This window comes from Rhinolophus sinicus, linkage group LG06 (assembly GCF_036562045.2).
Source record: "Rhinolophus sinicus isolate RSC01 linkage group LG06, ASM3656204v1, whole genome shotgun sequence".
Lineage (NCBI taxonomy): Eukaryota > Metazoa > Chordata > Mammalia > Chiroptera > Rhinolophidae > Rhinolophus > Rhinolophus sinicus.
Genome location: NC_133756.1, coordinates 4,947,456 through 4,960,801, shown reverse-complemented (window position 1 = coordinate 4,960,801; position 13,346 = coordinate 4,947,456). Strand labels below are relative to the sequence as shown.

The 13,346-nt window shown below is 60.9% G+C and overlaps 1 protein-coding gene across 3 annotated transcripts in view; it reads right to left on the bottom strand.

The window, feature by feature from the left end:
* CHD5 (chromodomain helicase DNA binding protein 5) overlaps window positions 1-12,611 on the bottom strand; it is a 61,918-nt gene extending 49,307 nt beyond the window's left edge. For all 3 annotated transcript variants that reach the window (XM_019746694.2, XM_019746695.2, XM_074334185.1), the window contains exons 1-2: window positions 12,225-12,611; window positions 1,799-1,926 (exon numbers count right to left, since the gene is read on the bottom strand). In XM_019746694.2, coding sequence (XP_019602253.1) covers window positions 1,799-1,926; window positions 12,225-12,303 — 207 coding nt within the window. In that variant the 5' untranslated portion in view covers window positions 12,304-12,611. The remainder of the gene's footprint in view (window positions 1-1,798; window positions 1,927-12,224) is intronic.
* Window positions 12,612-13,346: the final 735 nt, after the last annotated feature.

Here is a 13,346-nt window from a genome sequence, read left to right as displayed (position 1 = left end):
TGGACGCAGGAAGCCCCCCACCTCAGCCGCTAAGCCCCAGGACACTAGACTCCACCTCCATGCCAACATCCTCAGAGCCTCGGAGCTGGGGGGGGTGAGGGCACTAGTGGCAGCAGAACATTTCACAGCCTCAACCAGGATGCCATTCCCTGTATCCCAGGACACTGCCAGCCCTGAGCCATCCATCCTCTGCCCACAAGGACAGACCTGCAGGGCCAGGGTCTGGTGTCAGTGGGGGGTGGGGGGCAGTGAGCTGGGAATTCAGAGACCCATCCCCAGCCCATGGACAGGTGAGGAGTGCTGACCCCCACCCTCATCAGAGAGCACAGAGGCAGGATGCACTGGGTTGGTCCCAGCCTGCCAGAGAAGCAGGGGCTGACACCTCTGGGCCCTGGGCCCTCACCACCACGGGGACGGGAACACAATATAGGGCAGGCCCTGCCCTCCAGGCACGTCCCGGCTGATACCCTGATGTCCCCAATGCCTCACCCCACTGCCACCATGGCACCTCTCACATGAAAGCTCTCTGTTCGTCCACATCTGATCCCGCCCCCCTAGAAACAAGCAGGAGAGATGGACAGGAGATGGCCCCCTTACTGCAGACAGAAATGAGGTTCAGACAGGTACAGGCAGTGGCTTCACAGACAGATTCTTGCCTGACTGCCTTCCTGGGCCCTCTGCCCGCAGAGGTCTCCTCTGCGCAAAGCCTTCCAGAGACCCCATCTCACTCAGGGGACAAGCGAGAAGCCCCCCTGGCCTTGAGTCACCCCAGCAGCCCCATCCTGAATACCTGTGCCCTTAGCCAGGGAGGTGCAGCCCCCTCCTCGCCTTAGCCATTTAGGAGGCCCGGGGCTCAGGGCCACCGCAGGCCACCGCACGTCCCCTGGGTCTCCTCCCTGCAAGCCTAGGCCAGTTGTGTCCCTGTCTGGACAAGGGAGGTGAAAAGGTTGGCGAACAGAGAGCATGTGCCCTCAGGCAGGCTGGCTGGGGGAGGACCAGGCCTGAGGGGGCAGCTGGACATGGCAGACAGCGTCAGGGTCCAGATCTCGGCTGCGTCACTGTGTGACTCTGGGCAAGTCCATCTCTGAGCCTCCACTGCCTCATCTGGAAAGCGGGGTGCACACCACCACCTCCCCACAGGGCCGCCTGGACAGCTAGTGTGTGGTGAGAAGGTGGGGGCCGTCACGTTATCCTACTATTGTCCCGCCCCCTCCAATTGCATGTCAGCCTCAGTTTACCCACCTGCCCGGTGTGCTCATCATCCCGCCCCACCGACTCCCAAGGTTGATTGGAGAATACAGTGAGTCTGCCTGGGAGCATTCTGGAAGTGAGGCCACAGAGCTCACGCCCGTTATCCATTGGAAGTGACCCATCCCCCACTGGGACCTGTTTTCTCCCACTTTTATCGTTTTCATCAGAATTCCAACTCACAACAGATTGGAAGCAGCAAACCAGAGAGACACAGGCCTGCCAAAGAGGGGACAGGAGTGGACAGGAGACGGTGGACACAGTGCCAGCAGGAACATGGGTCCTCCAGTGAAGGGGTACGCTGGGGACCCCAGTTGTCATGGTTCACGACAGCCACGACTGATAGAAGGACAAATGACCCTTAAACATTCTGCTCAAGGAAACAGGACACTTGAGACCCATCTTGGAAGGGTGTTTGTACACACAGCTCAGCACCGTGGTTCTCACTCACTCGGGTCTCAGGACCCCCACCCTGGAGGGACCCGGAGGCCAGGTCTTGCTCTGCAGGCCCCGGGAGCACTCGGCGAGGCCCCGCCCCAGCCCCACACACCTCTTTCTTCTTCCGCTTCCCTTTGGACCTGTTCTCCTTGAGCTTCTTGGATTTCTTCTTCTTGGGAAGGCTCACGGGCTCCTCAGGGAAAAAGTCATCGAAGCCTTCAAGGCCACCATCTTCTTCTTCTGGAGGAATCAGAAGGGGAAGTGGTTACTCTGCCACGTCCCCCAGGGGAGACCCCCTCCCAGAGACGCAGAGTGAGAGACGGGGCTGCTGGGACAGCCAGTTCCTCTGCCATCCAACCCTGCCAGGTCAGCCATCCTGCCTCCCCACCCCCGCCCTCACCTTTCCTGCCCCCACTTTTAATCCCCAGCCCTCCCACCACTCCTTTTCACTCTGGATGGTTCCCCTGCCCAGCCTCCTCCCAACCCCTCAAAGCCAACCCATAGACTCAGTGAGCGGAATCCCAGCTCCGGTGGGCTGTGTCTCATCCCTCACCTCTGGACCTCTCCTTTCCTCATCTGTAAAATGGGGTGTTACTACCACCCACCCTGGTAGGACAGTGCTCAGGAAACGTGCTCAGCCAAAGTGAGAGACTATTAGGAGGCCTTGTTGACATGGCTCCCCCAGAAGATGACAGCCCCATGGGATCACAAAGCCATCGCCAGCTAGCCCAGGAAGGGCCCAGACCCATCTCTGCCCTCCAGAGCCCACGGTGTGGCCGGGAGGAAACTCATGAATGCATGATGACAAGGGCACACAGGTCACACACCTCAGAACCGCAGGGAGCTGAACAGTAAGTGACTGGGGATTTGGAGGAGAGACCAACAAAAAGGATGCCAGGACCCCCTTAATGGGGAATCAAAGACCACACAGCCTCTCCCGCTCCATCCTGTACATGCAGCCACACAGGCACATACACCCAGTCACACCTACACAGGCACATACACACTCAGCCACACCCACATACACACACACACCCAGTCACACCCACACAGGCACACACACCCAGTCACACCCACACAGGCACATACACACTCAGCCACACCCACACACGCACACACACCCAGTCACACCCACACAGGCACAGACACCCAGTCACACCCACACAGGCACATACACACTCAGCCACACCCACACACGCACACACACCCAGCCACACCCACACAGGCACACACACCCAGCCACACCCACACAGGCACACACACCAGCCACACCCACACAGGCACACACACCCAGCCACACCCACACAGGCACACACATACCCCAGTCACACCCACACAGGTACACACACACCCAGTCACACCCACACAGGCACATACACACTCAGCCACACCCACACAGGCACACACACCCAGCCACACCCACACAGGCACACACATACCCCAGTCACACCCACACAGGTACACACACACCCAGTCACACCCACACAGGCACATACACACTCAGCCACACCCACACAGGCACACACACCCAGTCACACCCACACAGGTACACACACACCCCCAGTCACACCCACACAGGTATACACACACCAGCCACACCCACACAGGCACATACACACCCAGTCACACCCACACAGGTACACACACACCCCCAGTCACACCTAAACAGGTAAACACACACGTTACATCCACACAGGTACACACACCCGTCACACTCACACAGGAACACACACACCTTCCACACACACACACACACACACACACACGCAGCCCCAGTCACACACCCAGAGGCACAGGCACAGGATGACAAACACTCCAGCTGGGCACCCAGGAAGATGTGAAATGCCACAGAAACGCTGCCCACCATTCCTGAACCTCCTCACTCCTTCCTGAGTTTCAAATGCCGAGAGGGGAGCAGAGCAGGTGTGTGAGGTGGCATGTCACGGAAGAAGCAGCTGGCTGTCAGCATCTTGCCACCCCACAAAGGGGAGGGGGCCTCACATGTGGCCCCTTCCTTGGGGTCCCCTCCAGGGTGGCCATGGGCCTGTGGCCTTCCCACCCAGGGAGCAAGTGCTCAAGAAATCAGGATGAGAATGGGAAGAGAGCCCTACGTTACTGGGGACCACATGTGGGTCAGAGGGGAGAGTAGGGTGGGTCCTCTTGGGGGCAAACACAGCAAGAAGACAAAGGAGACGCTGAAACAACAAACCACCCAGAGTGGAGTTACATCCGTCCTCAAGGGCAAAGGAAGCTTCCGGAAGGAACAGCTGAACCTCCAAAGAGTCCCCAAAAGGGGCCCATGAGAGAGCTGGCGCTCCAAGCCAGCCACCCCCATCTCCCATAGTGTGACAGCCAGCTTGTCCCACCCCACCCCCCTCACTTCCCTACATGTGCCCAGAGGGAAAAGAGGAGAGCCAACCAGGTTTTGCGTGGACATAATGGGGAGTTATTCCCCCCCACTGTGGGGCTACCCCCGCCCCAGACCCTGAGAAGGGTGAGAAGTCCCAGGGCCATCAGGAGACTTTATCTAGGAAGAGAGCAGGGCGTCCCAGTGAATCAAGTTTAAAGAGACAGGGCACCCACTCCCACCCAGGAAGCCTTTTACCACAGTGGTTGTTGAATGTGTCAGACCCACACACCACAGATGCTGGGACACAAGTGTGCACACCCAAGGCACACCAACATCCAGCCCCCTGGTCTCCCCACAGGTCACTCCCCACCTGTCTGGGACCCCCTGCCCTTCCCTCAGTCCCACCCTGGGTCTCATGGCTCCCATTGCCACACTCTGAGTACAGCTAGAAAGCGCTGGTGATCTGGTGGCCCCGTGGATGCCCCTCCCACACCCAAGTCCCCATAGGGCCAGTCCCCACACATACCACCCCCTACCAGGGGAAGGTGGGGCTACACCACTGTCTGGACACTCCTCTGCACTGGGGAACCCTCCAGGGTGGCCAGGAGCCTGTGGCCTCCCCTCCCAGGGAGCAAGTGCCCTCCCTGTCTTGTGCAGCCCCCCAAGAGCCCACTCCCCATCCTGCTAGGCAGATAGACTTGGAGAGAAGCTGACTCCAGGTAGGACGGGCATCTGCCCAGGGGACAGTTGCCTGAGAGAGGACTGAGTGCTGGCCGTCCCTGGGGGCCCGCTCGGTGGTTCTGACCAGCAGAGCGGGGCACTGCTAAGGTCAGGACCACGTGGAAGGCACAGCTGCTGGGGCCTTGGCTAGAGCTATGGCACACAGGGGCGGGCAGTAAGGATGGGCCCAAGGCTGGGTTGATGTGGACAGACCTCACCTAAGTGAAGCCAGGCTGAGGCTGCACAGATGACCCTGTCCTGTGCCCCTGAACCCTGACATGGGAGGGGCAGGAATTTGGGGGGGCAGTTGAAAACGTGCCCATGGACCCCCAGAGTTGTCCTGGAGTGGAGGGGCTGGGGGGCAGTGATGGGGGTGGTGGGGAGCCAGGCTGGGGATCGGATGCCCGTCCACACCTGCCCAAACCCCCAGGCCCCCCCCCTCCTCCTCTGCTGCAGGAAGACCGCCCCCGCGCCCGTGCCCGGGGAATGCCCAGCACCAGTTATGTAACAGGCTTGGGCTGATGCAATCGCGAGGGGGCCTCACCATCCTACCTCCTGCCTCCTGCCCATGAACCTGTCCCCCTCTGCAGGGCAGTCCCCAGACTGGGAAGGTCAGGCCAGCACACGGTCACTCGGTGACCAGCAGAACACACAGAGAGATGCACAGGTGGCTGCAGGAGGTTCTAGAAGTACGCCTGTCACCTGCCTGAGCTGTGCCCACCCTGCCTGGGAGGAGGGGGGAATGCTCTAACCCTAATCCACACCCAGAAGAGCCTCAGAGGATAAGGCCCCAAACCCTCTGCCCACAAGCAGACCCCGCCCTCCATTCCTGAAGACCTCAGGCCCAGAACCATCTGCCTGATGAAACCCCTCCTCCAGGAACGTTCCCAGGGCTGGCACACAAGGACGGGGACCCCACCTGCCCACCCCCAACTGAAAGGCGCTTTCTCTTCCCTCCGCTTCTGGTGGTCCTGAGGACACCCCAGGGCTGACTTTCTGTGACACGGCCCCCCCACACTCTTGATTCCCACTCAGCCTCTCCCCCTCTTCAGCACTGGGCCCTGAGCCTTTGAAAACCAGACCTGGGGAGTCACATCCGAGCAACCCTTCCCAGGCCCATCACCCCTCCTGAGCTCTGGCCCTGTGCCCCCTTCCTCAGAGCACACAGCCAGTGGTAAGGGGGGACCTGCCCACCCTGGGGTGAGTGTCCCAGGAAGAAGGGTCCTCAGGACTCCTTGCCCTGCCAGGTCCTGGCCCCTCCTGGCTGCCCTGCAGCCCTCTGGCCAGCTGGTAGCCTGCCCTGCCACACCAGCCTGCCCGTCCAGTCAAGGCTCCATCGATCTAAGACAAGCTATAATTAGGACCCATTAGCCTTGTTATCTCTGCTACCTGCTGGGCCCCCAGGTCAGAGCAGGCCTGCGGCGGAGGCAAATGGAAGGGGGAGACAGGCAGGGGGACCAGTGGGGACAGCGTTTGCAGGGGCAAAGAGAGGTACTATGTTTTCCTAAATTCACCCCCAGCCCCTTGCCACCTCCCTGCACAGGCTGCAGCCCAGGGCACCCTAAGTCCTGCAGGCTGCAGCCCAGGCGAGCTGGGTGGGCCCTTCTCAGGGTAACACATTATAACAGTGGAAGTTCCTATGTACTACTTGCAATGTGCAAAGCAGGTAGCGTATGTGGATTTATGTGAAGTCATACAGCGACCTGGGAGGTAGTACTACTGTTATCCCAGGTACAGATGAGGAAACTGAGGCTCGGAGGATCTCCTCACTTGCCCACATCTCAGTTTCACAGCTGGCGGGTGGTAGAGCCAGGATGGACCTTAGGCAGGTGGCTTCCAGCACAAGTGGTCCCCGCTGCTGCCCCTCCCTCTGGGCATAGGACTCTCCCAGAATTCAGACTTTCCCCACATTTACTGCAGTATTTAAACTTAAACAGCATGGCCTACGTGCCAAGCTCAGGGCCGTGCCCTGGGAACCCTGAGGTGACTCAGGCCAGCCCCTGGTCTGCGAGGTCATACGGGGTCCCTCAGGGACATCAGGGCTCGTCCACCATGCGTCCCCATGCTTACCCCATAGGTTATGCTCTGCCCAGCTCCTCCTCGCTCCTCTGGGAGGGGCAGCAGCAGAGCCCAGCCCATAGGGCCTTGGGCAAGAATGCAGCCCCCCAGGGAGCTTTGAAAACACAAAGTCATCAGAGTAAAAGACAAACACGGTTGTGGAGAGAAAAGTTAGGTCATCTAATTTGGAGTGGTCAAAGGATTTGAGCCCGGGGCCAGAGAGACCAGCAAACCTGCCAGCGATGGGGACGCAGTTCAGTGTCCACCATCTTCTCTCCCCTCTCTCTGGGACTGGGGAGAGGGGCTTCTTCCATTCCCCACCCGAGCCCAGCACCAAGCACAAGACCACTGGGTGGCTGGGGGGGCGCAGGCTTCAGCCCACAACCCTCCCCAGCATGGTCACTCCCCCGAGCCCACTTCATCCTTAAGATGGGCCTGATACTGCCTTTCTCACAGGTAATGGAGCTCTTGAATCTGGGAGTGAAAAGTACCAACATGACGCCCAGTAGATGCTTGGTAATGGCAGGCAGAGTCTAGGGAGGCCCCAAGAGGATGCGGATGGCAGGTAGCAAAGGGGTCGGTGGCAGAAGATAAGAAGGGCTCAGTGGCAGAAGGTGAGGGTCTCTGGTTCAGGCACTGCTGGGCCAGGAGTTCTCAGGGCCACCCTAAGGCTGGCCAAGGAGGGGGTGCCAAGACTAAGGTTCCCACCAGACCTTGGAGTGCCCCCCCACATCACAGGTGCCCTGCTGAAAATGGGGGGCAGTACTCCCACCCAAGAGAGAATTAATAATGAATTTATGACATTTAACAAAACCCAGACATCACCTCATTGGCGTCTCATCAAAGAAAGCATCAGCCCTGAGCACTCAGGGCAGGCGGGCGGCAGGAGAAGGGAGGTAGAAGAGGTGTGGCTTTTACCCTAAGGGACTGGGTGGGGAGTGAAGCTGGGGAAAGATGGGGACCCAGGTCAGGCAAGGAGAGGCCCCCATTCAAACCCAGAGAACTGGTAGGGAGGAGGAGGAGGAACGAGAGGCAAGAAGTGAGGAGATGGTGACACACTAGGAGGGCCAGGGAGAGGCAGGGACAAAAAAGGGAAACAGAGGGACAGCCAGAAAGAGAGAAGCAGAGGCAAGGCCTTGGGGAAAACAGGCAGGCAGATTATGAGACATATTGGGACGGAGTGAAAGAAAGAGACAGAGAGAGGTAAATAAGGACAGAGGAAAAAAGATAAAGCAGAAAGTCTCAAAAGTTACCTGCAAAAGCCCCAGAAAGTTATCCGCCACACACGGTGTTTAGTACCTGGCTCAGAGAAGATGCTCCAGAAATCTATGTTGGGTGGGTGGGTGGATGGACGTATGGATGGATGGATGGATGGATGGATGGATGGATGGATGGATGTATAATGGATAATGGGTGGGTGGATGGACGGATGGACAGATGAATGGTGAATGGGTTGGATGGATGGCTGCTGGGTGGTGAGAGGATGGTTGGTTGGGTTTATGGTTGGATGGGTAGATGTTTGGTGGGAGGGTGGATATGTGGGTGGGTGGATTAATAAGTGGGTCAATGATGGAATCAACTGATGAAATGATAGACGGATCTTAGTCTCTGATCAATGTAAAGTGAGGTGACTCTCCCCCAGGCCAAGCCACTGGGCAAACTGTGCTGGTCACTTTGCCCCTCTCCTCCCAGCAGAGTATTAAATACGATCAGGCTCCCTGAGAGCCCCTCAAACCCAGCTTCCCCAACAGGAAGGAGGGGCGAGCTAAGAAGGCATGGGCCTTGGGAATCATGTCTATCACTCCTTCCTCAGCTCAAGGAAGAGTAAGATGCTCATGTGGCTGGGGCCAGTCCTCTGCGTGTGGGGGGCACAGGCCATCAGGGGTCTCTGAGGCCAACGTGGTCACACTGCCCGGCCAGGGGAGAGGCTGGACTCACCAGTTCTGGGAAACCCACCCTTGGCTGTGTGTGAGTGAGGAAGGGCTGGTAAACCAGGCAGGGAACTTCTGAGGAAAAGGCCAGGTGCCGCGCCCCACCCTCCCTCCTGCCCTCCCTCCCGCCCCACCCTCCCTCCCTCCCGCCCCACCACGGGTCTCACAGTCCCAGCCCTTCTCCAGGCCAGTCTCCCAAGTCCCCCAGCTTACTGGACGAGGGTGTAAGTCTCGGAAGCATTTCCTTGGGGAAGGCAAGCAAACTACCCCCCTTGGATGGTGCTAATTGTAACAGTCACAGTTTCTTGGGCACCTATTATGTGCTGGGCACTGTGACCTAAATGTTCCATATCCTCCGTCTCGCCTGTCCTCATAATAACCCTCTGTGACGTAGCTGGTGCTATAGCCCCATTTCGCAAGTGGGGACACTGAACCCGAGGCGCTGGGGGGGCTTCCCAGGTCAGGCAGCTACCAAGCAAAACCGCCAGGACCCATCTGACCCAAGCGCTCACGGGCCTACCCTTCCGAACCCCCAGGAAAATTTGGCAGCGGCCAGTCCATGAGCCGAAGGCAGGTATCGACCCTGCCCTCCTCCTGGAAGCAGGCTCACCCACCTGCCTCTACACCAGAGAGCTGGTCGGGCAAAGTCCTGCGTGGGAAGCAAGAACAGTGCTGAGGGGGAGGTGGGAGACGGGCAGAGTGAAAAGAAAGTGAAGTTGGCAAGTAACAAGTCCAACTGCTACAGATCCAAAAATCACGCCAGCGCCCAACACACTAACTGCTCCAGCCACAAACTGTGGTGTTTTAGAACCCGCTGGCTCTAGGTCCACGCGGGCCACGGACACGGGCTCAGGCTAAGGGCTGCAGAACGGCTGTAATGGAGGGCTAGAGGGTCCGCTGAGGTCACCTCAGGAGAGACCAAGGCCTGGGCTGAGGCTGTCACTGCGTCCGGGAGCCAGGGGTGACCTAGGGACTCCCAATCCTCAAACACTGAGACCACAATCATCTCTTGAGCACCCACAGTGCCAGGTGCTGGGCACGGCTGGTGACCAAGGGAGTCACACTCCAGAGGGAGCCCACTGACACAGAAGTAAGCTGGTGACGGTCTTTCAGGGAGTAGAAAGTGCTGCCAAGAAATTAAAGCATGAAAATGGGTCTGAGTGCAACAGGGGTGAGGCCTCACTTGAGCCCAGAGGTCAAGGAGGGCCTCCCAGTGGTGACACTGAGCTGGACCTAAATGACAGGATGGAGGCAGAGGAAAGAGCAGGTCAGGCAGAGGTCACGGCCAGGGTTCAAGGGCAGGGTGGAATTTAGGGGGGCTCCAGAAGCAGCGAGGCCAATGAGACTGCAGAATGTGAACAGGGGGAGTGTGGGGGTGGAACAGAATAGGGGCTTCACAAGCGATCCAAGCTGTGGGGAGTGGGCTCTGATGGTGTCACCCTGGCAGGTGGTCAGTGAGGACTGGGTAGGAAGCTCTGGAGTGGACCAGCGGGAGGGGACAGTGGCTTGAACTGGGGACACGGAGAGGAGCTGGGAGCTTGGGGAGGCTCAGGACATGCTCCAGAGGTAGAGCATATGGTCTTGCTGAAGGAGGGGCTGCAGTCCCCAGGCCACCAGGGCCAAAGCAGGACCGCTCCGCTGTAGGGCTTTGGGGGAGCTCCTAGAGGCTCTGGGGACCACCCCCACCCCTCCCCTGGAGCAATGGATGCAAGGAGGAGGCAGAGGGAGGGTAAGTGGTGGGCAGGTGACTGAGTGAGCCCAGAGTGAGTTGGGTGCCCACCAGCCTGAGGGCACTTCCCGGGGCTCCTCCCCACCCCACCCCCCATGCTCCACACCCTGACACAACCAAGGAATGGCGGAGGATTCGGCAGTGAGAGACAGGGGACACCATCAGAGGGGTGGTGAAGTCCTGGAAATGAACCTATTAATGCATGTCCAGCTGTCCACTGCCCCTATCAGTGCCACAAAGGGGCCACGCCCAGAGCACCACCAAGAACCACTTACTGAGGAAGCCTGTGAACGGCTCACCAATGAGCCAGCCTCCTGGGTAGAAAACAGCCATGGTTTCCACACCTGTGCTGGGCCTCTGTGTTCCCTTCCAGAAAATGGGTCTAGTTCCCTGGACCCAGATGTAACAGTCCAACTATTGTCCAAGTGACCCCGCCCATGTGGGCCACCTCGCCCCACTGCTCTCACCCCAGCAGGCACTTTGCAAAGTTGGCCAGACTGTCTGAAGGGTGGGGTGAGGCCAGGCTCCTGGAGAGACCCCAGCCACAGTGCCAAAGCAAGCAAACAAGTGGGGAGGGGGTGGCATGGCCACCTGGTGGGAATCCCCTCAGTAGGAAGACACAGAACAGCCGGGCAGCTGCTGCCTGCTGGGTCCCCTCCTCTCACCTCCTACACATAGGAGTTGGGGTGCCAATTTGTGGAATACCCTTCCCCCCAGGGAAAGGCACTCCTGGGGCAGACAGCACACTGCTGGGCCAGGGAGGGCCCCTGGACCTCCCACAAGTCTCTTGGGAGCCCAGCAGGGGCCAGAGACTTGGTGCAGGACGCTAAGAAGTAACAGTCCCCCAGAAGGGAGGGAGGGAGGCTGGTTGACAGAGTGAGGCCCTGCCCAGCTGTGCCAGGAGGGGAACCGTCCCAAACAAACGGTGAGCAGTTAACTAAAGAATGATCCTGCAAGGTTACCCTGACGCACAAGCCCTGCTTATGCTGAATTCTGAGAGGGACGGCAAGGGCAGGGGCGGTGGCCAGGGCGTCAGGCCCTTAGCCATAGCAGAGTGGGCTGGAACGCCACTGCCCCAGAGATCGAGGTCTGGAGACGGCGGCGGCAAGGCGCCCCAGGACGACGCCCGCGGCCCGCAAAGTGCTTAGGAGAAGCGGTCACAGCACCCAGCGGCCGGGGAACCGGCGAGCCCCAGGCCGGAGCCCTGGTTGGCACTAAAGGAAGCGACCTAGCCAGGGCATTTGCCAGGTCCCCAAGCATGGCCTTTGGAGCCCCGCTCCAGGCCCCACCCAGCCCGCACTGGGGCCGAGTTGGGCCGGGGCCCAGGGCCCGCGAGCTCCCGGGAGGCAAGAGGCGCGAGGTGCGGGGTGAAAGCTCGGGGTGTCCGGCGCCTGGAGCCGAGCTTGATTCCCGCCCCCTTCAAGGGCACGCAGGCTGACCCCAGCGGCGCCGCACCCCCTTCCCGTCTGGGGCACCCAGCGCAGCCCACCCCCCACCGGTGGTCCTCTGCTCGCGAGGCCCGAGTGGCCCCAATTGTACCCCGCCCTTGGCCACCCACGCGCCGCGCCCCTGGGCTCCACCAGCCCCGCGCCCTTGGCCGCGCGGCGCCAGCAGGGCGGGAGAGCAGCCCGCAGCACAGCAGCCCCCTCCCGCGCGCCGCCAGCAACGCCGGCGCGGTCCGGCCCCCAGGCCCCACCGGTCCCCTGGCCCCAAGGCGCCCGGGCCCGGGCGCAGCCGGCACCCAGCTCACCTGACATCTCGTCCTCGTTCTCCATCTCGTCCGCAAACAGCCGCGGCAGCTCCTCCTCGGTGCCCAGTGGGCCCCGCATGCCCGGCGCGGGGGGGAGGGGAGGTGGGCGCCCCCCCTCCCGCCGGGCGCGGTGCCAGCCTTAACCCGTGAGCTGCCGGACTAGTGCGCGCGGCGGGCGAGGCGGCCTCGGCGAGAAGATGGCGGCCGCCTGCCCCCCACCCCCCCAAATCCACCCCCTGTCCCGACCCCCTTCCTCTAGGCTGTTTTCACTCTGCTCCCGCAAAGCCGGGGCCGCTCCGCCCACCGCGCCCCGCAGTAGGAGTCCGCAGCCTGCCGAGGGTGGCGGCGGCAGCGCCGGCGGCACGGCTGCACAGCGGGGGGGCGGCACACATGCCCGGATTGTGACGTCCAGTCTGGTTGCTGTGGCAACCCCATCCCATCGTTCCGGCAGCGCGACTAGTTAACAGCAGAGAACAAGTTGGGAGACTAGTCCTGAGCCGCCGGGTGCAGGGTGGGGGGCAGGGCGCTCCGGCAGGGGGAGCCGTCGAGGCGCCCTCGCGCCCGGGGACCCGACGGCCGGGCGGGCAGCTGGGCCTCAGGCGAACTGGGCCCAGTGGGAGGCTGGGAAAAGCCGCCCGCGAGCACCCCGGGCAGGGCCCGCTGCCTCTCCCACCCGGGAAGGCGTTCGGCCCCGGGCTCCCCAAGGGCGCGGAGGGCAGGGTCCCCGGGGCGGAGCGCAGAGAACGCCCGCATTTTGCTCACACGCAGCGGGATCCTCGCCTCTCCGCACACAGCCCCGGCCTCTACACGCCCCTTCCGAAAGAGGATTGGAACAAAAATGTGTTCCGCACTTGGGGAAGCGCTGCTCTGGAGAGAGAGGGGGTCTGATTCCTCCCGAAAAGCCGTGCAGGCTGGTTCCTCCCTGACCCCATCGCACCCCGCTCCCGCCATCCCCGTGCCCGCTGCCAAAACGCCCCTCCAGGTTGGGCTCAGACGCCTGGGGGTGCTCCGGGTCTACATTCTCTGTGCCCAAAACTCCCGCTCAGAAGCGACACCTGTCGCGGAGAGGGAAGGAGCCGCCGCTACCAGCCCTCGGTTGTTAAAGGTGAAGATGGAGGCCAA